The 24,651-nt window shown below is 40.4% G+C and overlaps 1 protein-coding gene across 3 annotated transcripts in view; it reads left to right on the top strand.

Annotated features, from left to right (window-relative positions):
• The first annotated feature begins 234 nt into the window (after positions 1–234).
• The window catches only part of RAD54B (RAD54 homolog B), a 146,297-nt gene continuing 121,880 nt past the window's right edge, over positions 235–24,651 (top strand). Inside the window, exons 1-4 of one of the 3 annotated variants that reach the window (XM_066266063.1) lie at positions 250–318; positions 8,917–9,050; positions 13,811–13,958; positions 19,553–19,724. In XM_066266063.1, the coding sequence (XP_066122160.1) occupies positions 8,929–9,050; positions 13,811–13,958; positions 19,553–19,724 (442 nt within the window). In that variant the 5' untranslated portion in view covers positions 250–318; positions 8,917–8,928. Of the gene's footprint in view, positions 319–8,750; positions 9,051–13,810; positions 13,959–19,552; positions 19,725–24,651 lie in introns of those variants that run through there. The other 2 variants (XM_066266066.1, XM_066266067.1) reach the window with 2 other exon arrangements.

The following is a 24,651-nucleotide window of genomic DNA, read 5'->3' on the forward strand; positions in this document are numbered from 1 at the left end:
AAATCAGTTTACATCACTGTCCTAAGAACAGAACTGCTGTAACTACATACTTTTTTGAATTGAATCATAAAGTTGAAGAAACTTGGAACCATTTACAGAGAAATGCAAAGGAACATGCGCTGTAAGGTCATCCAATCAGAGTCCGGCTTGACGCAGGCGGGAGGTAGTGCGCAGGCCTGTCGGCTCTTCCCCGATTGGCTACGGGCTGGCGGGCTCCTTGAGCTTTCTGGCGAGAAGTGTAGTGTACACGGGTCCTTCCTGTTGGATTGCCGCTTCCCACGGGTTTTAGCCGTTGCCTCCTGGGAGGAGAACCTCCAGGTGAGGCTGCCACAGCCCGTAGGCTGGTGCAGGTCAACGTGGGGAGAGGCGCCAGAGCAGGCCTCCGAGGAGGGAGGGAAGGTAGGCGGCGAGGCGGTCGAGTTCGCCTCCTGCGGGTCCGGGAGCGCGACCGGAATGTGAAGGACAGCCTCGCTGCTGGCTGCGCGCGGCGGTGGGGCGCGTCTGTGGTCGCGCGGCCTCTGCGAGAGCGCCTTCGGGGGCAGTGCTACCTCCCCGCCAGCTCTGCGGGCTTGGCTCTGCTCTGCGGTGCTTGGGTTTCTTTTCCCCAGGCTCGTCTGCACACGCTCTCCTGCGCCGGGTGACCAGTGAACGGGAGATTTTTGTAGGCCGGCTTAGAGGGGCCGTGAAGTCAAAGGAGCAGTTTATGCTAGGAAACGCAGAAACAGCGGGAGAGATTTGTTGCTGGTCTTGTTTTGTTTTTGTTGTTTGTTTTTAAAGCTGTTATATATATTGCTTTGGGTAGAGGGAGGGGGGAGAGCGAGAAGTGTCAACTCCAAATTGCTTCATTGCCTTCTTTGTTGCTTGTGCTATGTGCCTTAACTGGAAAAGCCCAGGGTTTTGAACCCTACACTTTAGCGTTGCAGGTTTATGCTTTAGTAACTGCCACCACAGTCCAGGCTGGTTCTTGGTTGCTTTATTTACATTTTTGCTCCCAAAGGTTTGATAATTGCACCTCTTCCCTCCTCCCCCCTTTAAAGCCCAAACAAATACATAGATTTTGGTCATGATCCCCTTTGTTGAATTACATCCTTCACAGTCTCACCTCATGGGTCCTTCATCATCTCTACTCTGATAGGACCTATGTGTTAAACATCCAGTAATAATTATACATAATAATATTAAGGGTAACAATGAGTGCTTACTATGTGTAAGCTTTGTTCTCAGTGTTTTAAGTGTTTAATTTAGTCCAACAGCTCTATAAGTAATTATGATTATTGTACTCCATTTTATAGATGAAGAAAGGGAGTCACAGAGAGCTTAAATAAACTGTGTAAGATCACACTCTAGGAAGTGTCAGTCCAGATTTATATCCAGGTATTTACCTTTAAAGCTGTTTTCTTAATTATTACACTGAATTGCCAAACATTTTAGGCTTTCTGATGTGTTGCAGCTGTCAGCCTGGACTTGCCATTTTACTTGGAAGGACAGAAGCAGCTAGGATGTTCGAGTTATCTCAGCAAATGTAGTAGCATCATAGCAGGGCTGCCAAGTGGGCATTATTTCGAGGGCCTGGGAAGAGGGGTCAAGTAGTTCTAATTTAAGAGGTAATAGGGATGCTGAAGTATTTAGCACTGATGACTGCAGTTTACTTTTATTTATTTATTTTAAAAAAATTATTATTATTTTTATTTATTCATTTTAGAGAGGAGGGGGGAAGAGAGAGAAAGAGAGAAAGAAGGGGGAGGAGCAGGAAGCATCAACTCCCATATGTGCCTTGACCAGGCAAGCCAGGGTTTTGAACTGGCAACCTCAGTGTTTCCAGGTTGATGCTTTATCCACTGCGCCACCACAGGTCAGGCTGCATTTACTTTTAAATGCATTAACAAATTAAATGGCTGATGGATGTTAATGGCAGAGCTAGAATTCAAGCCGCTCAGGCTGGCTCCAGAGTCTGTTTTCTGAACCATCACCACACTGCTGCTTCTCACTTGCCTATATTCTTAAATTCATTATTATTTTTTAAAAAATTAGTTTACAGAAATAAATAGGGTTGAAAAATTAGAAATTGTGTGTTAGGTCTAGAAGGCTTTCAGGATTTAAGGTGGTGATGAAAGAAATTTTACCATCTAGTCCATTCTCTTTATTTTACAAACGAGGAAAATGATATCCAGAGGTTTTAAATAGTTTGCCCAAGTTTCTAGTTACTCAATTTTTCTAGTTTTTTTTTTTTAATGGTTTTGGTCCAAATTTTCATAGTTTTATAAGGGGTTTGACTAAATGCAGAAAATAAAACCAATTACACTTCATGATGTGGATGTCATTTTTATTAATGATATCTAGAATTAATTACTTTAAGTAGACTCATCATTATCTTTTTTTTTATTTTTTATCAGAGACAGAGAGAGAGTCAGAGAAAGGGATAGGGACAGACAGACAGGAACGGAGAGATGAGAAACATCAATCATTAGCTTTTCGTTGCGCATTGCGACACCCTAGTTGTTCATTGATTGCTTTCTCATATGTGCCTTGACTGCGGGCCTTCAGCAGATGGAGTAATCCCTTGCTTGAGCCAGCGACCTTGGGTCCAAGCTGGTGAGCTTTTGCTCAAACCAGATGAGCCCGCGCTCAAGCTGGCAACCTCGGGGTCTCAAACCTGGGTCCTCGGCATCCCAGTCAGACGCTCTATCCACTGCACCACCGCCTGGTCAGGCATCATTATCTTATTTCAGTTGAGCTGTTGTCATCTAAAAGCCTAGAGTTTTTCATCTAAAGTTCATATTATTGTATTTCATTTGACCATTAAGTGAGTGTTAGGGCAGGGTCTAACATTTGTGTTTTTAAATCATCTTGTTGCAGTTAGCTTGTGTCATTTTCAAATTTATGTCAATTATGTATCTAGGGACATGTAATATTCTGTTGACCTGTATAAAAAGGAAATGAGGTTATGAGATCATTTTGATATAACTTGTTTAGACACAATCTGTATTGTGGTATTGCTGGGCGATAGAAGTAATCTATTACTGGTATTGGTAAATACTGCTTCTAAAGTAAACACAGTTAGAAACCATTTTTAAAATAATTTAATTAAAACCATTAATTTAGCCTGGCCTGTGCTTTTTTTTTTTTTTCTGTATTTTCCTGAAGCCGGAAACGGGGAGAAACAGTCAGACAGACTCCCGCATGAGCCCGACCGGGATCCACCCGGCACGCCCACCAGGGGCGGATGCTCTGCCCCTCCGGGGCATCGCTCTGCCGTGACCAGAGCCACTCTAGCGCCTGGGGCAGAGGCCAAGGAGCCATCCCCAGCACCCGGGCCAACTTTGCTCCAATGGAGCCTTGGCTGCGGGAGGGGAAGAGAGAGACAGAGAGGAAGGAGAGGGGGAGGGGTGGAGAAGCCGATGGGCGCTTCTTCTGTGTGCCCTGGCCGGGAATCGAACCCGGGACTTCTGCACGCCAGGCTGATGCTCTACCACTGAGCCAACCGGCCAGGGCTAGCCTGGCCTGTGGTGATGCAGTGGATAGAGCATCAACCTGGAACATTGAGTTCACTGGTTTGAAACCCTGGGCTTGCCCGGTTAAGGCACATAGGACAAGCAATCAGTGAACAACTAAAGTGAAGCAACTATGAGTTGATACTTCTCGTCCCCGTCCCCCCCCCCCAAACCCTCAGTAAAATCAATGAATAAAATATAAAAAAAAATGAATTTAATATTGTGCTAATAGAGATCTTGTTTGCCCTTGAATAAGAAATAGTAGAACATGCCCTCCACTACTATTAACCCCTCAAATTATCTAAAGCCTTATTATTTATCAAATACTCATATGTTTTATTATTTTAACATTGCTGAAATAGGAATTGTCCAACTATCAGTGATGATATGTCACAGCTTAATTTGCTGCACTTCTTTCTTAATTTTTATTTATTTATTTTTTAATTATTTATTTTCCGTTTTTGAGAGAGAGGCAGGAAGAGACAGGCAGGTACAGTACATTGAGCTGCTCCTGTATGTGCCCTGACTGGTGCATCAGACTGGCAATCTTCGTGCTCTTGGATAATGCTCCAACCAATTAAGCTCTCTGGCCAGGGCTTAATTTTTTAAGTTTATTTATTTTTTTTTATTTTTTATTTTTTCCTGAAGCTGGAAACGGGGATAGACAGTCAGACTCCCGCATGCGCCCAACTGGGATCCACCCGGCACGCCCACCAGGGGGCGACGCTCTGTCGCGACCAGAGCCACTCTAGCACCTGGGGCAGAGGCCAAGGAGCCATCCCCAGCGCCCGGGCCATCTTTGCTCCAGTGGAGCCTCGCTGCGGGAGGGGAAGAGAGAGACAGAGAGGAAGGAGAGGGGGAGGGGTGGAGAAGCAGATGGGCGTTTCTCCTGTGTGCCCTGGCCGGGAATCGAACCCGGGACTTCTGCACGCCAGGCCGACGCTCTACCACTGAGCCAACCGGCCAGGGCCAAGTTTATTTTTTTATTTATGGTAGAGACAGGGGTTGAGGGGCTGAGGGAAACACTCATTTGTTGGTTCCACTCAGTCTTGCATTCATTGGTTACTTCCTGTGTGTGCCCTGACCGGGGATTGAACCCTCTACCTTGTTGTTTTGGGACGGTGCTCTTAACCAACTGAGCTAACCAACCAGGGCATGCACTTATTTCTTGAGTACATAAAATAATAGTGCATCTTAGAATTGATGGCATCTTATATTTAATGAAATACAGTAAGTTAAAAAAATCTTGTTAATAGCACTTTTCCTATTACAGAGGTAACATTTTCATTTTAGAGAATTAGAAATATACAGAAAAGAATTCAGGAAGAAATAAAAATTATTGATAATTTTAAAACCCAGATATAAGCAATGTTAATGCTCTGGCGTGTGTTTTTCTAGTCTTTTAAAAATATTTTCGGAAGTATAATTTACAGTGTATGGTTCCAAGTGTACAGTTTGAGTTTTGACAAGTTTGTAACCACACTACAATCTGATACAAATTACTTCTTTCACCCACAAAAACATGCACTTTTGCTTTATAGCCTTTTAAAAAGTACATGTATAACCCTGGCCTGTTGACTCAGTGGATAGAGTGTCAGCCCAGTGTGCTGACGTCTTGGGTTCGATCCCCAGTCAGGGCACACATGAAAAGTGACCATCTGGTTTGATTAGTTTGCGTGTTGGCCCTGGGTGCTAAGGATAGCTCAGTTGGTCTGAGAAGTGGCCTTAGGTTCTGACGATAGATAGCATGGTTGACTTGACCATCAGCCCCAGATAGGGGTTGCCAGTTCGATCCCGGTCGGGGTGCCTGTCGGAGTCTGTGTCTCTCTATCCCCTCCTCTTGCTTAAAGGGGGAAAATAAATAAATAGTGCATGCTCATGTGCTTTTTTTTTTATGAAATGAAGTTATGCTGAAGTTTTTTGTAATCATTTTTTAAGTTGAAATGGCTTCATTTATTTATTTATTTAGAGGAGAGAAGAGAGATGAGAAGCATCAACTTGTAGTTGCAGCACTTCAGTTGTTCATTGATTGCTTCTCATAAGGTACTTTGACGGGTTGGGTGGGAAGGGTGTTTCACCCGTACCAGGAGCCCTTGTTCAAGCTAGTGACCTTGGGCTTCAAGCTAGTGACCTTTGGGCTCAAGCCAGCAACCAGCAGATCATGTCTATGATCCCACTCTCAGAAATGGCTTTATTTTTTTAAGAGTAATTTTAGTTCATAAAATTAAGGGGAAAGCATACATTTCCCGTATACCCATCCTATCCTTTCACATGTCTGTCCTCCCTTATTATCAGTATCCCTCATCAGAATATTACATTTGTTACAATTGATGAACCTACAATCACCCAAAGTTCATGGTTTACATAGGTTTTTTCCTGTTATCTTGTAAGAGTTTTATAGTTTTGTGTTTTACAATTGGAGTTGTACATTCTATGGGTTTGGACAAATGTATAACAACACATATCCATCATTATGGTATCATACAGAATATTTTCATTGCCCTAAAAATTCTCTATTATCCTGCCTCCAACTCCTGGCAACCATTGATTTTTTTTTTTTTTTAAGTGAGAGAAGGGGTGGGACAGATAGGAAACGAGGGACATGAGAAGCATCAACTCACATAGTTGTGGCACCTCAGTTGTCCCTTGATTATCCTCATATATGCCTTGATTGGGGGGTTTTAGGCAAGCCAGTGACCCGTTGCTCAAGCCAGCATCTTTGGGCTCAAGCTAGCGACCATGGGGTCATGTCTATGATCCCATGCTCAAGACGGTGACCTTGGGGCTTTGAATCTGGGTCCTCAGCATCACAGGTTGATGCTCTATGCACTGTGCCACCACCTTGTCAGGCAGCCATTGATCTTTTTATTGTCTTCATAGTTTTGCCTTTTCTAGGATGTCATGTAGTTAGAATCAAACAGTATGTACCCCTTCAGGCTGGCTCTTCCGCTTTAGTAATAGGCATTTAAAATTCCTCCATGTCTTTTAATGGCTTGGCAGCTCGTTTTTTTTTTTTTAGTGCTGAATAATAGTCCATTGCTGGATGGTACCACAGTTTAAATATCCATTTTTTCTACTAAGGGATATCTTGGTTGCTTCCAAGTTTTGGCAATTGTGAATAAAGCTGCTATAAATATCATGTGCAGGATTTGTATTTTCTTTTTTTATTTTATTTATTCATTTTTAGAGAAGACAGAGAGAGGGAGAGAGACAGAGACAGAGAGAGAGAGAAGGGGGGAGGAGCTGGAAGCATCAATTCCCATATGTGTCTTGACTAGGCAAGCCCAGGGTTTCGAACCGGCAACCTCAGCATTTCCAGGTCGACACTTTATCCACTGCGCCACCACAGGTCAGGCACGGGATTTGTATTTTCAACTTCTTGTTGAAAGGAGTTATTGTATGGAAAGAGAATGTTTACTTTAAAAAAATTTTTTTAATTGATTTTTTTGAGAGAGATTAAGAGAGCCAGGAAGGGAGAGGAGAGAGGAGAAGCATCAACTTGTAGTAGCTTTACTTTAGTTCATTGATTGCTTCTCATATGTGGGAGGGACAGCTCAAGCTGGGGACCTTGGATTTCAAGGGATAGTGTTGATGATCTCGTACTCAAGCTGACAACCTCTGGGTTTTGAACTAGGGACCTCAGCATTATAGGTCGACGTCCTATTCTCTGTGCCACTGCTGGTCAGGCAGGAGTGTGTTTAGTTTTGTAAGAAAGTGCTCAGTTGTCTACCAAAGTGGCTGTATTATTTATTTTATTGATACATTCCCACCAGCAAAAATGAGAGTTCTTATTGCTCTTCTACTGGCATTTTGTGTAGTCAGTGTTCAAGATTTTGGCTGTTCCAATAGGTTTTTAGTTCTCTTTTATTGTTTTAGTATGCATTTTTTGGATGATAAAAGATGGGGAACATCTTTTCATATGTGTGTTTGCCATCTCTACATCTTTTTTATTGGTGAGCTTTTTGTTAAGGTCTTTGGCCCACGTTTTAATTGGGTTGGTTTAGTATTGTTGAGTTTTAAGAGTTCTTTGTATATTTTAGATAGCAGCCCTTTATCAGATGTAGCTTTTGCAAATATTTTCTCCTAGTCTGTGACTTGTTGTTTCAATTCTCTTGACATTACCTTTTTGCAGAGCAAAACTTTTTAATTTTAATGAAGTTCTGCTTACCAATTATTTCTCTTATGGATTGTGTCGGGTGTTGTAGCTAAAAAGTAATCGCCATACCCAAGGTCATCTAGTTATTCTCCTATGTTAACTTCTAGGAATTTTATAGTTTTGCATTTTACAATTAGGTTTACAATCCATTTTGAGTTAATTTTTGTGCAGAGTATAAAGTTTATCTAGATTCCTTATTTTTCCCTCCATGTTGATGTCCAGTTGTCTCATCATCATTTATTGGAAAGATTGTCTTTGCCACGTTGTATTGCTTTTGCTCCTTTAATGAAAGATCTGTTGACTATATTCATGTGGATCTGTTTCTGAGCCCTGTATTCCATTCTGTTGTTCCAGTTGTCTATTACTTCACCAATACCACAGTGTCTTGGTTGCTGTAGCTCAGTGATTGTGTGGTGGCACACCGGTGTGTAGCAAGAATTTTTAAAAAGGGCAGTACCTGACTATTGTGTCAGGGGCACTGACCTCTTCCCTTAGAGTGTCAAATAAAAAAATGACAACAGCCAACACAAGAGCTGTCTGGTGTAAATGAATCAAAATTATATCTATATTTTTGGTCATGTCAGCAAAAAGTACATTTTTTGGTGTGCCACAGAATTTTAGTAATTTTATGTGCCATGAGATGGAAAAGGTTAAAAATCACTGCTATAGTTTTCTAAATGTTGAAATCAGTCCTCTAACTTTGTTCTTCTCTTTCCATATTACTTTGGCTACTCTGGATGATTTGCCTCTTCAGATAAACTTCAGTATCAGTTTGTTGATAACTTGCTGGGATTTTGGTTGCAATTGCATTGAATCTATAGATTAGAGAAGAATTGATATCTTGACAATACTGAGTTTTCCTATCCATGAACATAGAATATATCTCTCTATTTATTTAGTTCTTTGATTTCATTTAGCATAGTTTTGTTGTTTTCCTCATCTAGATTTTATGTGTATTTTGTTAGATATATACTTATTTCATTTCTTGGGTTGTTAATGTAAATGGTATTGTGTATTTTTTTTGGGTTGGGGAATAAGTTCGTAGCGTTTTTACCGAATACTTTTATTTAAACAAAAAACAATTATTATATCAATAAGTTAATCAATTATATATTCGCCGTTGCTGTTTACAACCTCTTCCCACCTCTCGACCAATTTGTTGATGCCGTTCCGCCAAAAATCGCCTGGTCTGGTGTCAAAGAAGTTGTTGAGCCAGTTTTTAAGGACCTCTTTGTTATCGAAGGTAACGCCCTTCATATGGTTTGACAGGGAGCGGAAAAGATGGTAATCGGTCGGTGCAAGGTCCGGAGAATATGGCGGATGCTGAAGGACCTCCCATTCGAGCTCTTGGAGTGCGGCTTTGACGACTTGTGCAACATGGAGCCTGGCGTTGTCGTGAAGGAGTATGGTTTGACCATGTCGATCAGGTCTTTTCAGTGGAATAGCCTCATTCACGCGGTGTAGCTGGGCAATGTAGAGCTCCTTGTTGACCGTGGCATTCTTTTCGAGCATTTCCCAGTTCTTCATCGAATTCAGAAGGCCTTCCGCTGCGGCACGTGTCATCGACGTCAAAGTCGCCATTTTTGAACTTTGCAAACCATTTCCGTGCTGTAGACTCGCCTATGACACCTTCTCCATACACGTCGCAAATGTCCCGGGCTGCTTTGGCAGCTTTTTGACCTCGATGAAAAGCAAAGAAGAGCAGATGTCGAAAATGTTGATTTTTGCCTCTTGGGTATTCCATTTCTAAGCCTCAAAACTAATAAAAAATTAAATAACTCAGAAATACAATTAACATAGTTTTGTAGAGCAGAAAGAGTTTTATCGAATGAATACTTACCCTTTGCCAAACAGCAAACAAATCGTTGTAAAATAAAATATAAAAACGCTACGAACTTATTCCCTAACCCAATATTTATTTTTATTTTTTAAAGACTATTCAATTTTCAGAGGAGAGAGAGAGGGAAAGAGGAAGAGAAAGAGATAGAGAGAGAGAGAGAGAGAGAGAGAAGGGGGAGGAGCAGAAAGCATCAACTCCCATATGTGCCTTGAGCAGGCAAGCCCAGGGTTTCGAACCAGTGACCTCAGTGTTCCAGGTCGATGCTTTATCCCACTGCGCCACCACAGGTCAGGCAGTATTGTGTATTTTTAAATTAAAATTTTTGGGGTGATACTGGTTAAAATTATATAGGTTTCAAGTGTACATCATCTGTATATTGCATTTTGTGCTCATCCCTCAAAGTCAGATTTTCTTCTGTCACCATATTTGACTCCTTGTTCCCTTTGCTATTCCCCCATCCCTGTTACCTCACATAACCAGTGTACTGTTGTTGTTTGTGTTTCTGAGTTTTTGTTTGTTTGTTTTTCTTGTTTGTTCAATTGTGGCTTTCAGTTTTTTTCACAAGTGAGTGAAATCATGTGGTCTTTAACTTTTTCTGTTTGACTTATTTTGCTTAGTGTGATATCAAGATCTATCTATGCTGTCACAAAAGAAAGTATTTCATCTTTTCTATGGCTGAGTACTATTCCACTGTATGTATCATATTTTTCACTCCATAAGACACACTTTTACCCCCAAAAGTGGAGGGGAAAATGCCTGTGCGTTTTATGGAGCGAAAAATACGGTATTTTATTAAATATTTTAACACACGATTTGGTTCAGATTTTTTTTTTCTTATTTTCCTCCTTAAAACCCTAGGTGTATCTTATGGTTAGGTGTGCTTTATGGAGCGAAAAATACGGAATGTAGCACGCCTTATTTATCCAGTCATCTGTTGAAGGACACTTTGGCTGTTTCCATGTCTTGGCCACCCTGAATAATGTGACAGAGAACATAGGGGTGCATATATCATTGTGAATAAATGTTCAAAATTTTGGGTACATATCCAGAAGAGAGGTTGGTGGGTCATATAGTAACTCTAGTCTTAATTTTTTCAGGAGCCTCCATACTGTTTTTCATAGTGGTTGTACCAGTTTACATTCCCACCAGTAGTGAATGAGGGTTACTTTTTCTCCATAACCTCTTCAATACTTGTTATTACATGTCTTGTTGATAATAGCCAATCTGATAGGTGTGAAGTGGTTTGGTATTGTGCTTTTAATATTAATTTCTACTTGTTTTTTACTGGTATATAGAAAAGTGATTGACTTGTATATCAACATTGTATTCTACAACCTGGCTATAATCACTTTTAGGAATTTTTCATTTGATATATCAAAGACATTTTTGATGTTATTAAACATTTTTCCCCCTTTAATAGGGAGTCATTCACATAACAGAGACTGAATATCTTTGTGTTTGATACTGGCCAGTATAGTGATGAATGGAATATTAGACTTAATGTCTGATCCAGGAATTTACAGCTTAGGGTAAATAATAAGAAATTTTGTTAGTGTGAAAAGTGCTTGGATAGTGCACACGTAGGAAGAGCCTTTAAGTGTTTAGGAGGAAGTAAAGAGGGCTAAGTATTAAATGTTTTAAAGGATAAGTTGGAATTAATCAAGCAAAGAAAAATGGGAAATCATATTCTGAACACTATAGGGGAAAGTTTGTTCAAAGCAGTGGTAGTCAACCTGGTCCCTGCCGCCCACTAGTGGGCGTTCCAGCTTTCATGGTGGGTGGTAGTGGAGCAACCAAAGTATAAATAAAAAGATAGATTTAACTATAGTAAGTTGTTTTATAAAGATTTATTCAGCCAAACTTAGTGAAAATTTGACATAAAGTACTTGGTAAGTAATTATTATTATATGCTTTAACTTGCTGTAACTCTGCTTATACATTTTATAAAGTAAAGTTACTTCCCTACTTTATAAATCACCATTACTGTGGAACCGGTGGGCGGTTAGAAAATTTTACTACTAACAGAGATACAAAAGTGGGCAGTAGGTATAAAAAGGTTGACTACCCCTGGCCTAGAGGGAAAGAGAACATGTCTTGCTTGGGAAACTGCTGTATTACAGTTTTCGTAGTGTGTGAAGAGAGTATATTCTATTGTGTGGGTATAACATAATTCACTTATCTAGTACTGTGTATGGACATTTAAGTATATCCCCCTCAACTACACGTAATGCTAGCATAATTATTCTTATACCTAAATCTTTATTTTCTTTTTTTTTTTTTAGAGAGAGAGAGAGAGAGAGAGGGAGGGAGGGAGAGAGGGAGGGAGAGAGGAAGGGAGGGAGGGATATGGAGAGGGATAGGCAGGAAGGGAGAGAGATGAGAAGCATCAATTCTTTGTTGCGGGACCTTAGTTGTTCATTGATTACTTTCTCATATGTGCCTTGACCAGGGGGCTCCAGCAGAGCAAGTGACCCCTTGCTCAAGCCAATGATCTTTGGGCTCAAGCCAGTGACCATGCAGTAATGTTTATGATCCCACATTCAAGCCAGTGACCTACTGCTCAAGCTGGTGAGCCTGTGCTCAAGCCAGAGACCTCGAGGTTTCCAACCTGGGTCCTTTGCATCCCAGTCTGATGTTCTATCCACTGCGTCACCACCTGGTCAGGCCTATACCTAAATCTTTGAGTATATCTTTGATTATTCCTTAGGATAAATTCCCAGAAGTGGAATTTCTGGGTTAAATAATTTTGGTAGCGAGCCCTGGCTGGCTAGCTAAGTGGTAGAGTGTCAGCCTGGTGTGGGATGTCCTGGGTTCGATTCCTGGCCAGGGCACATAGAAGAAGTGCTCATCTGCTTCTCTATCCCTCCCCCTCTCGCCTATCTCTCTCTCTCTCTCTCTCTCTCTCTCTTTCCCTCCCGCAGCCAAGGCTTCATTGGAGCAAAGTTGGCTCAGGTGCTGGGGATGGCTCCATGGCCTCTGCCTCAGGTGTTAGAATGGCTCCAGTTGCAACGGAGCAATGCTCTGGGTGGGCAGAGCATCACCCCCTGATGGGCAAGCCAGGTGGATCCTGGTCAGGTGCATGCGGGAGTCTGTCTCTCTGCCTCCCCGCTTCTCACTTCAGAAAAATACAAAAAATATAAAATTAAAAAAAAAATTTTGTAGCCATGTACATCCTTGGTGATGGCTAATCTTGTATAGTGTTTTGTGAAATAGCTTTGAATTGGAGTGCTTGCAGAAGCATGATGTACGTATGGAATGATCTCGTCTTCCATCTGTCTTCCCCTGTCCAGTTCTGGTAGAAATAATATTGAACAAAAGTTAGGAAACCTAGTGTTATTCTCTTGATTTATATACTTAAAAAAATTCCACTGTGTTGAACAGAAATAGGATAGTAAAAATAAATTGAATTGTAAATTTGTTTTTTGAATTGCCAGGATTTTATTCATTCATTCAAAAATATTTGTTAGTAATTGTAATGTATCTGGCATAATGGTTGATGGTGCTTATAGAATGATGAAAGCAACAAGCATGGTTGCTACCTTCATGCAGTTTATGGATTAGTGGAATAAGAAGAAAAACAACCTGCTTCATATATGTATGTCAATAATTATGTTTCTTTTGATTTTGAAACTACTGGCTGGCCCTGGCTGGTTGGCTCAATGGTAAAGTGTCGGCTCTTATGTGGATGTCCTAGGTTCAAGTTCTGGTCAGGGTACACAGGAGAAGTAACCATCTGCTTCTCCACCCCTCCCCCTCTCTCTTCCCTCTCTTTCTCTCTTCCCATCCTATAGCCATGGCTTGATTGGTTTGAGTGCACCAGCCCCAGGTGCTGAGGATGACTCTGTGGAACCTCCATCTTAGGTGCTAAAAATAGATTGGTTGGGAGCATGGCCCCAGATGGGCAGAGCATTGTCTCCAGATGGGGGTTGCTCGGTGCATCCTGGTTGGGGTGCAGTCGGGAGTCTATCACCCCTCTTCTCACTTGGAAAAGAAGTGAAAAAGGAAACTACTGTATAAATTCCATTTAAAGACTATATCATCATATCTAATTTGTAGTATTATCAAAATTGATAGACCCTGAGTAGTATTATCAAAATTGACATATACTCAAGTTTACACTATTCAATATAAATCTTAAATTCTTTTCAGAAGCCCTTTATGATGAAAAATGATATCTTGAGCTGTTACATTTGTTTTTTAAAATTATTTGTTGGCTTATTCTCTTGTATTTTTAAACATGTCATGGTTGTGATGAGCTATTTTTATATTTGGAGGTTATTCTAATCAGATTTATGGGTGATTTTTGGTTTTGGTATTTTTCAGGTTAGTGTTGCTGAATATGAGACGATCCGCAGCGCCAAGTCAGTTGCAGGGGAAACCCTTCAAAAAACCAAAATTTATACCACCAGCAAGAAGTAATCCAAGTCTGAATGATATTACAAAGCTGGATCCAGGTGGACAATTAATTGAGGTAAAAAAAAGAAAAAGTAAAGGAAGCATAATATAGAGAAGGATGTGTTTATAAAAAATGCCATTTAAAGAATTAACAATACTACCGCCTAACCAGGCAGTGGTGCAGTGGATAGAGCATCGGACTGGGATGTGGAGGACCCAGGTTCAAGACCCTGAGTTCACCAGCTTGAGCCCAGGGTCGCTGACTCGAGCAAGGGGTCACTCAGTCTGCTGGTCCCCCTCCCCCATCAAGGCACATATGAGAAATCAATCAATGAACAACTAAGAAACCACAATGAAGAATTGATGTTTCTCATCTCTCTCCCTTCCTATCTATCTGTACCTATCTCTCCCTCTCTTTGACTCTCTCTCTCTGCCACAAAAAAAAGAAAAAAGAATTAACAATACTACTGCCTATAAGAATTTTCAGCATTTCTGACAAAGTCCTCCGCAAACCTTAGAAATAAAGACAAAAGAAAAATTTTTTAAGGAATAACACACAGTTGAGTCCACAAAATGAACTTTTCGTAGCAGTGAAAAATACCTCTGTGAGGGAAGGGGTGGAGGTTCTTGTAAAAAAATTATTCTGATTAGTGTTCTTTTTAAAGATATCATATAAATAAGTGAAAACTTTAGAGAAGGCAATTGAAAGAAGAAATATGTAAATAAGGATTTATGTCACTATTCTGGGCATTCTCTTTCATTTTTCTTGTAAAAAAGTAAATGAAGCAGTCTTTTTTTTCTCTTCAGTGAGAAATGGGGATGCATAGAGATAGACTGCTGCATGTACTGCGACCAGAACCCACCTGGTAAGCCCCTGTGGGGCAATTGAAGCAGTCTTATTATATAAGCTCTTTACTACTAAGAGAAAGGATGTTTTTGGTCTTCAGTATATAGAAGATATATTGAGAGTATATAAAATGGGCTATCCACACTTCTGCTCAACAATTCTCTAACCCATTTATACTATGGAGATTAAAGTCTACTAATATTTTTTCTTTTTTTTTTATGATTTCATTTTTATTGATTTTAGAGAGAGAGGAGAGAGAGTGAGACGGGGGAGAGGAGTAGAGGAGTGGGAAGTGTTAACTCCTAGTAGTTGCTTTCTATATGTGCCTTGACCAGGGAAGCCCAGGGTTTTGAACCAGTGTGACCTCAGCATTCCAGGCTGATGCTTTATCCACTTCAATACCACAGGCCAGGAATTTTGCCATTTTTAAGTGTGGAGGTAAGTGGCATTAAGTTCACTGTTGTGCACTAATCACCACTATGTGTTTTTAAAACTTTTTTAGTACCCTAAACAGAAACTAGAACCATTAAGAACTCCATGTTCTCCCTTCTACCCATCCCCTGGTAACCACTGTTCTACTTTGTGTCTCCATGAATTTGATGACTCTAGGTACCTCATATAGGTGGAGTCATAAAGTATTAGCCCTTTATGTGTCTGTCTTATTTCATTTAATATAAAGTTTTCAAGGTTCATTCATATTGTAACATATTTGAACTTAGTTGTTTGTTGGTTGAATAATGTTCAATTGTATGTATATACCATATTTTGTTTTTCTATTATTTTTTTATTTTTTTGTTACTTGATAAAACTTTGGTTGTTTAAGCTTTTTGGCTATTGTGAATAATGCTGCTATGAGCATTGCCATACAAGTTTCTGTTTGGGCCTTTGTTTTCAATTCTTTTAGGTATATACCTGGGAGTAGGATTGCTGGGGCGTCTTTTGAGGAACTACCAAACTGTTTTCTGCAGCTGCTGTACCAGTTTACATTCCTACTGCAATGTAGAAAGGTCCTACTTTCTCCACATTCTCAGCATTACTTGTTATTTTCTGTTTCTTTTTTTTTTGACAGGGAGATGGGGAGGAACAAAGAGAGATGGGAAGCATCAACTAATAGTTGTATCACTTTAGTTGTTTATTGATTGCTTCTCATACATCCCTTGACTGGGGTGAGGGTGGGGGCTCAAGCTGAGCCAGTGACCCCTTGCTCAAGCCAGCAACCATGGGATCCTTTCAGGGATCCTGTGTTCAAGCCAGTGACCTCAGTGTCCCAGGTCAGCATTCTGTCCACTGTGCCACCAGCAGTCAGGTTTTTTTCCTCCCTTCCTTCTTTAAATCAGTGTTCTTTCCATCACTATGGGAGTGTTTTTTTAATTTTTTTTTAAAATTTTTAATTTTTATTTATTGATTGATTTTAGAGAGAGAAGAGGGACAGAGAAAAACATCAATTTTTTGTTTCACTGTTCATGGTTAATTCTGGTATTTATTGTTTAATTTTTGTATGTGACCTTAACCCACAACTTTGGCATATCAGGACAATACTCTAACCAACAGCACTACCCAGCCAGAGCTTGTTGTTTTCATTATCCAGTTCTAGTTTGTGTGAAGTGGGATTTCTCTGTGGTAATGACTAGTGATGCTATGCATCTTTTCATGTGCTTATTGGCCGTCTGTGTCTTCTTTGGAGAAATGTCTACTCAGTCCTTTCAGGTTTTTAATTGGTTGTCATTTTGTTATTGTAAATATCTACTATTTTATGACTTTGCCTTTGCTTATGTTTTACCCTACATTTGTTTAGAATTCTGGCCACAATGTAAGGAGAATACATAGTTGTTTGTTTTAAATAAGATTTTCTTTTTCAAAATTATTTTTATTTTTTCAATCAGCTTTATTTAAATACAGTTTACATTCTTTGCAATCTACCTACTGCAGTTCAGTGGTTTTCACTATACACATATAGTATAGAAATCACCAAAATCAATTTTAAAACATTTTCATCACTGCACAAAGACAGCTTACCCTCAGTGGTGCTCATTCCCCGTTATTCCCGAGTCCCCTAGCTCCTGGCTGCCGTTAATCTGCTTTCTGTGTCTCTGGATTTGCCTTTTATGGACATTTTATATAAATAGAATCATACTACAATGTGGCCTTTTATAACACTTTGAAGTATTTAAAGGGAAGGGAGCACAGTGCCTCCAGCTTACCTTGAAATGTTTACACACACTGACAGAGGGAGGGAGGGAGGCAGGCAGGGAGAGAGGGAGAGTAAATGAAAGAAAATGTAATCAAATGTGAATCTGAGTAAAGGGTATATAGGACTTTACTATCTTATTTTTGCAGTGTTTCTATAACTTTGAAATTATATCAAAATAAAATGTTGCAAAAAATAAAATTTATGACCTCCATTAGTTTATTACTCTGACTTACTTTAAAATATCAGATAGATTTTTTAATGTCTCTGAAATTTATTTTTTATTTTATTCTATATATTTTTTTAATTTAGTGAGAGGAGGGAAGGCAGAGACCACATGTGCCCTGACCAGGATCCACCTGGCAAGCCCACTAGGGGTTGATACTCTTCTCATCTGGGGCCCTTGCTCCATTGCAGTTGGAGCCATATTTTAGCGCCTGATGCCATCCTCAGCGCCCCGGGGCCAACTTGATCTAATCGAGCTATGACTGCAGGAGGAGAGGAGAAGAGAGAGAGAAAGAGAGAGAGGGAAGCGAGAGGGGGAGGGGTGGGGAAGCAGATGGGCACTTCTCCTGTGTGCCCTGTCTGGGAATTGAACCTGGGACATCCACATGCTGGGCCAACGTTCTACCACTGAGCCAACTGACCAGGGCTCTGAAATTTATTATAATGAATATTTATAGAGGTATGACAATTGTGTGTTATTATTTTTTAAATTTAAACATACTGCCCTGGCTTGTTGGCTCAGTGTAGATTGTCAGCCTGGTGTGTGTGTGTGGATGTCCCAGGTTTGATTCCCGGGCATGTGGTCAGGGCACACAGGAGAAGTGACCATCTACTTTTCCACCCCTCCCCCTTCTCTTTCTTTCTCTTTCTCTCTCTCTCTTCCCCTACCATAGCCATTGCTCCATTGGTTCAAGTGCATCAGCCCGAGGCGCTGAGGATGGCCCCCTGGAGCTTCTGCCTCAGGTGCTAAAAATTGCTCAGTTGTGCAAGTATTGGTTGGGGACCATGTGGGAGTCTATCTCCCCTCTTCTCACTTGGAAAAGAAAGAAAAAAAAGACATACTGTGATAGGCAAAGAAATGGTTCCCTAATAATGTTCATGTCCTAATCCTTGGAACCTGTGAATATGTTACCTCACATGGCACAAGGAACTTTTTGATTAAGTGATTAATGTTAAGCGTCTTGAGATGGGGGACAAAAGAGAGGGTTAGAATCAGAGAGGAGATGCACCATAACTGTTTTTGAAGTGGAAAAGGGGGCTACAAGCCAAGGAGTCTGGGTGGTTTTGAAAAGACAAGGAAATGTATTCTTCCTTATAGCTTTCAGAGAGAAATGTGGCCCTGCTGCTAACTTTGCTTTTAGCCCAGGTGAGAGCTAGGTCAGAGTTCTAATGTACAGAAGTATAAAACAAGAAATTGCATTGTTTTAAACCATTAAATTTTTGTAATTCTTTACAGCAGCAACAGAAAACTAATACATGTACAAAAATAATGAAAATAGTGTATAAAGAAGTCCCATATACCATTACCTAGTTTCAACAATTGTGAATCATAGCCAGTCTTGCTTCATTTTTACCTCTCCAGCTTCCTCCCCAGTTCCTTCCCATTCGTTATTTTGATGCAAATCCCAGGAATATGTTTTCATTTGTAAATATTTTAGTATTTGTCTCTAAAATACAAGGGCTCTTTAAAAAAATAACACACTGACAGTATATAAAATTATAGTATTTTAGTGTTGTTTTTTTTTTTTTGTATTTTTCTGAAGCTGGAAACGGGAAGAGACAGTCAGACAGACTCCCGCATGCGCCCGACCGGGATCCACCTGGCATGCCCATCAGGGGCGACGCTCTGCCCACCAGGGGGCGATGCTCTGCCCCTCCGGGGCGTCGCTCTGCCGCGACCAGAGCCACTCTAGCGCCTGAGGCAGAGGCCAAGGAGCCATCCCCAGCGCCCGGGCCATCTTTGCTCCAATGGAACCTCGGCTGCAGGAGGGGAAGAGAGAGACAGAGAGGAAGGAGGGGGTGAGGGTGGAGAAGCAAATGGACGCTTCTCCTATGTGCCCTGGCCAGGAATCGAACCCGGGACTTCTGCACGCCAGGCCGACGCTCTACCGCTGAGCCAACCGGCCAGGGCCTAGTGTTGATTTTAATATTGAGGAATTTAGCAAGAAAAAGAGCAATTGACTACGAGAATAGCATGTTATGCCTTGTTTAAAATACACTACAGGCCCTGGCCAGGTGCTCAGTGGATAAAGCATCGTCTCAGCGCACAGGGTCACAGGTTGGATCCCTGGTCAGGGCATGTAGTAGAAGCAATCACTGAGTAGACAACTAAATGGAACTAGTTGATGCTTCTCTCTCTTTCTTCCACTCTCTCTATCAATGGAAGAATTAAAAAAAAATACACTCAAATTATAAGTACATTTTTGTTCTCTTATGTCTTTTAGCTTTTAGATATAATTAAAAGTAATTAAAAAAATAAGAATTGGATTTTAAATTTATTTTTAAATATCCCCTATTTGTAGATAGGTATAGGTATAAAACTGATCATGTTTTAATTTAGGAAATCTATTATGTAAATATGGAAAATTAGATTGAATTTCTGCATAAAATACATATTTTGTTCTTTTAGGTTGCTGCAAATAAAACTTCCCTTCAACTACAAAGTGATCCCAGAATATGTAGTTTAAATCTTCTGTCTGCTGAAGAAAATGCTAGAGAAACGAATCACAGGGATAATTACAGGGGAAAAGATTATTTTGAAACATCTGCAACAATGGCAACATTAAATTTACATCATACAGGTAAGACTGTACTTTTTATTAATCAGGTTTACCCTTGACCAGTGTTATAACATTACTATTTAAATTGATTATTTATAAGAATGAATATGTTACATTTGAAAGTTATTGATAGTCCTGGCCGGTTGGCTCAGCGGTAGAGCATCGGCCTGGCGTGCGGGGGACCCGGGTTCGATTCCTGGCCAGGGCACATAGGAGAAGTGCCCATTTGCCCCCCCCCCCCCACCTCCTTCCTCTCTGTTTCTCTCTTCCCCTCCCGCAGCCAAGGCTCCATTGGAGCAAAGATGGCCCGGGCGCTTGAGTGGCTCTGGTCGCGGCAGAGCGACGCCCTGGAGGGGCAGAGCATCGCCCCCTGGTGGGCAGAGCGTTGCCCCTGGTGGGCGTGCTGGGTGGATCCCGGTCGGGCGCATGAGGGAGTCTGTCTGACTGTCTCTCCCCGTTTCCAGCTTCAGAAAAATACAAAAAAAAAAAAAAAAAAAGTTATTGATAAAGTACTGTTAGATTGTTGGCAATTCAGATTTTTTTGTTATAATTTATCTTTAATGATTGAATTAATAACCATGCAATTAAAATCTTGTACTTTATAAAAGGTGTATGACTACTAGTGTTCATTATAAACTTATTGGTCAAATATGGACTTTTCCTCAACTACCAAAGTGTGTTTTAAAGATTTGAAAAGAAATTTCTAAGGAACGTGTTCACAGGACTAAAATTGGAGAGGTGAACTTGAAATGAGTAAAATTGTTAATTCCTTTTAATTTATGGAGTAACTTCAGATCAGTTAGATGAGAATTATAAAAGTTTCTAATTGCAGGAAACCCAAGCATTTAACAAATGTTTCTTCCCCTCTTTGTTGAATTGAGTTAAAATATTTATTATAGTTCTTTTTATATCTGTAATAAATTGATATTTTTTGCCTGTAGCGCAGTGAATGGCCTGGGATGTTGAGGACCCAGGTTCAAAACTTGAGGTCGCCGGCTTGAGCGTGGTCTCATCCAGCTTGAACACAGGGTGACTGGCTTGAGTGTGGAATCCCAGACATGACCCCATGGTTGTTGGCTTGAGCCCAAAAGTCTCTGGCTTGAAGCCCAAAGTTGCTGGCTTCACCAAGGGGTCACTGGCTCAGCTGGAGTCCCCCGGTCAAGGCACATATGAGAAAGCAATTAATGAAAAATTAAGGTGCCACAACTATTGGTTGATGCTTCCCATCTCTCTTTGTTCTTGTCTGTCCCTGTCTCTCTCCCTCTCTTTCTCTGTCAAAAAAAGAAAAATTGGTATTTTTCAGGTAGTTAAAAAATAATTAGGATTGTTCACTGATGTTTATTTGGCCTTGTGAAAGGTAACATCAAGACTACATTTTTCTAAATTTTTGGTTGAATAATAAACATACTCAGGGAGACAGCCCCATCTGCTGGTCTTTAGAATTATAACTGTCATCCTTAAGATATCAGTGTAAATCAACAAAAAATGCCTTAAGCACTTAACCCTTTTGAAGGAAGTTCTTGAGCTTGGTGATGATTTATCAATTTTACCTATAAATGGGTTCATTTCTTGTTGGAGCAGAAAAGAATTCTGTCTTTTTCCAACCGGGTCAGGCTCCTTGATGCCATTTAGTCTCCTCATAACTTGAAAAGTTGGGAAGGACTTTTGGAGCTGGCACCAATTCAGGGAGATTCGTGGAAACAGCTCAGGCAGGGCCATGGCAGTCTAGCTGCTGCCACGGTCACTCATTTGCTCTCTCCTATTTCTTTCCACCTTACTTTCCTCCCTCTTTCTTTCCTTCCATCTTTGTTAGGTGCATATCCCATTTTTTTAGCTTTTCTTTTCCACTGTCAAGCCTGTGGCAGATAATGATTCATGTACCTATTTTCTTTCTATTTTTTTAATCATGGTAATTTGGTAATCATCTTTTTACCAAAGAATGATATTTAGATTCTACAGTATAATACACTCTGTGTTACTGATTTAGGGTTTTATTTGTGTTCTGTGGTTTCATATTTTTCCCTGCTAAATATGAGAAGAAAGTTAAGATAAATTGAAGAGGGAGTTACTTTACTCAATTCGTAATCCCTAAATCTTCCTCTGATGCGATATATTCACTGGACTGGGGAACCTGAGCCAGCTTCCTGATACCTTCCTGCCTGTCATTCAGAGAGAGAGATCACTGGGGGAAGAACACTGTAAGAACCTTCTTGTTCCTATGGTTATTGCTGGAAGGGGGAGGATGCTGTATATAGGAAGTATGGAGGTAAGAGACCCATGTAGTATGCACTTAATCTTTTGATAACCTTTCAATCCTAGATCTAATCCACCTTGAGGTAAGGTCCAAGCTATGTGTCCTAGTTAAAAATCTATCTTCATTTTTCCTCATTGCCTTTTTATTTTGAAAAATAACCTTCATATATAGAAGAGAATAATCCAATTATTCTAAATTCAGTAGTTGTTACAATTTTGCCTCATTTGTGTTTTCTTTTAGATAATATGAATAAAAGTTAGCATATGCCGAATCTTTTGGAGTATTACTATAAGATTTCATGTGTGTAAATATGACTGAGGTGGACAGAATGTCTAAGTGATGTCTACCAAATGAAGTTTGCACATATTCAAATAGGGTTGGCCAAAGAATTGAGCCATCATATGCCCTATTGGAGAAGAACCTGTGCCAAATCTGTTGATAACTTTTTTTTTAAAAAGTGAGAGGAGGGGAGATAGAATCCCACATGCATTCCAACTGGGATCTACCTGGCAACCCCCATCTTGGGCCGATGCTTGAATCAGCCAAGCTGTCCTCAGCGCCTGGGGCTGATGCTCAACCCAGCTGAGACACTGGCTGTGCAAGGGGAAGAGAAAAAGAAGAGAGAGAGGGAGGGGAAGAGAAGCAGATGGTCACTTCTTATGTGTGCCCTGATTGGGGATCGAACCTGGGACATCTGCACGCCAGGTTGATGCTCTATCCACTAGGCAAACTGGTCAGGGCCTTGCCGTAATTATATTGTGCTTAGCAGTTTAATTTCAGTAATGTATCATTATCAAATTAATGTAATTTTTGAATTTTTGAATTTATATTTAACTTAAAATGTTTGATTTTTTTATTGTAATAAAATATCCATAACATAAAATTCACTATTTTAACCATTTTATTTTATTTTATTTTAAAGTGTACAATCCAGTGACATTTAGCACATTTACAGTGTTGTGGAACCATTACTACTATCTGGTTCGAGAACATTTTCTTCACACTGAAGGGAAACCTGGGACAGTTAGCTGTCAGCTCCCTCTTTCCCACTCTCTTCCCAGCACTGGTAACCACTAAGCTGCTTTCTGTCTCTGGTTTTGCTTGTTTTGAACATTTCATATGAATAGAATCTTACAATATACAGTCCCTTGTAACTTTTTTTTTTTAAAGAAAAAATAGGTAATGAATGTATATGGTAAAATGTTCAGGAAGTCATGAATAATATATTAAGAAGACCCTCTCCCCTGATCCCTAGCCATCTAGTTTTTTTCCCCACAGGTAACTAGTTATCAGTATTTTGAGTATTTTTGAGGTATTCTGTACATTTGGAGACATTTATACTGAATATATTTTCCCCATACAAATGATTATTCCTTTGCTGCATTTCCTATACTATGCATTTTTACTGTAACAGTCTATCATTGAAATCTTTTTGTCGGTACATTTAGAACTATCTCTATTTAAAAATTATAGGCCCTGGCCAGTTTGCTCAGTGGTAAAGCATTGGCCCGGCATATGGAAGTTCCAGGTTCGATTCCCGGTCCAGGCACACAGGAGAAGTTCCCATCAGCTTCTCCACCCCTCCCCCTTCTCTCTCTCTCTCTCTCTCTCTCTCTCTCTTCTCCCCCTGCAGTCATGGCTCGATTAGAATGAGTGGCCCTGGGTGCTGAGGATGGGTACATGGCCTCCACTTTGGGCGCAAAAAATGGCTCCAGTTGCAATGGAGCAAGGGCCCCAGATGGGCAGAGCATTGCCCCCTAGTGGTCTTGCCAGTGGATCGTGGTTGGGGTGCATGCCGGAGTCTGTCTCTGGCTCCCCTCCTCTCACTAAAAATTAAAAAAAAAAAAAATTATATAATACTCTTGTAGCCTGACTGGGTGGTGGCGCAGTGGATAGAGCGTTGGACTGGGATGCAGAGAACCCAGGTTTGAAACCCTGAGGTCATCAGCTTGAGCAAGGGCTCATCTGGCTTGAGCAAAAAGCTTACCAGCTTGGACCCAAGGTTGCTGGCTCGAGCAAGGGGTTACTCGGTCTGCTGAAGGCCTGCAGTCAAGGCACATATGAGAAAGCAATCAATGAACAACTAAGGTGTCATAACGAAAAACTGCTGATTGATGCTGCTCATCTCTCTCTGTTCCTGTCTGTCTTTCTCTCCGACTCTCTGTCCCTGTTAAAAAACAAAACAAAACAAAAAATACTCTGTTGTATGGATTTGCCAAATGTACTTAACCAAGGCCTTATTTTTGGATATTTAGGTTCCTTGGCATTTTCTGTTATTACAAAAAAAGCTATAATGAATATCTATATATTATAAACATATATGTGAGACTATATCCATAGGATAAATACGTTGGAGCAAGATACTGGTGTCAGGGTATGCGCGTTTGTCATTTTGATGGGTAGTAATGAATTGTTTTCTGCAGAGTTTACTACAGGTTTATACTCCCATCAGCAATGTATGAACACTGTTTATCACTTATTGTGATGCTTGCTTAATCTATGTCAAAGGACCTATAGGCATACTTTGTTTTATTGAGCTTTGCAAATACTGTGTTTTTTACAAATTGAAGGTGTGTAGCAACCCTGTGTTGAGCAAGTCTGTAGGCTCCATTTTTCAAAAGCATTTGCTCACTGTGTCTGTGTCACATTTGGTAATTCATGCTATATTTCAAACTTTTTTGTTATTGTTATCTT

This window comes from Saccopteryx bilineata, chromosome 3 (assembly GCF_036850765.1).
Source record: "Saccopteryx bilineata isolate mSacBil1 chromosome 3, mSacBil1_pri_phased_curated, whole genome shotgun sequence".
Taxonomy (NCBI): Eukaryota; Metazoa; Chordata; class Mammalia; order Chiroptera; family Emballonuridae; genus Saccopteryx; species Saccopteryx bilineata.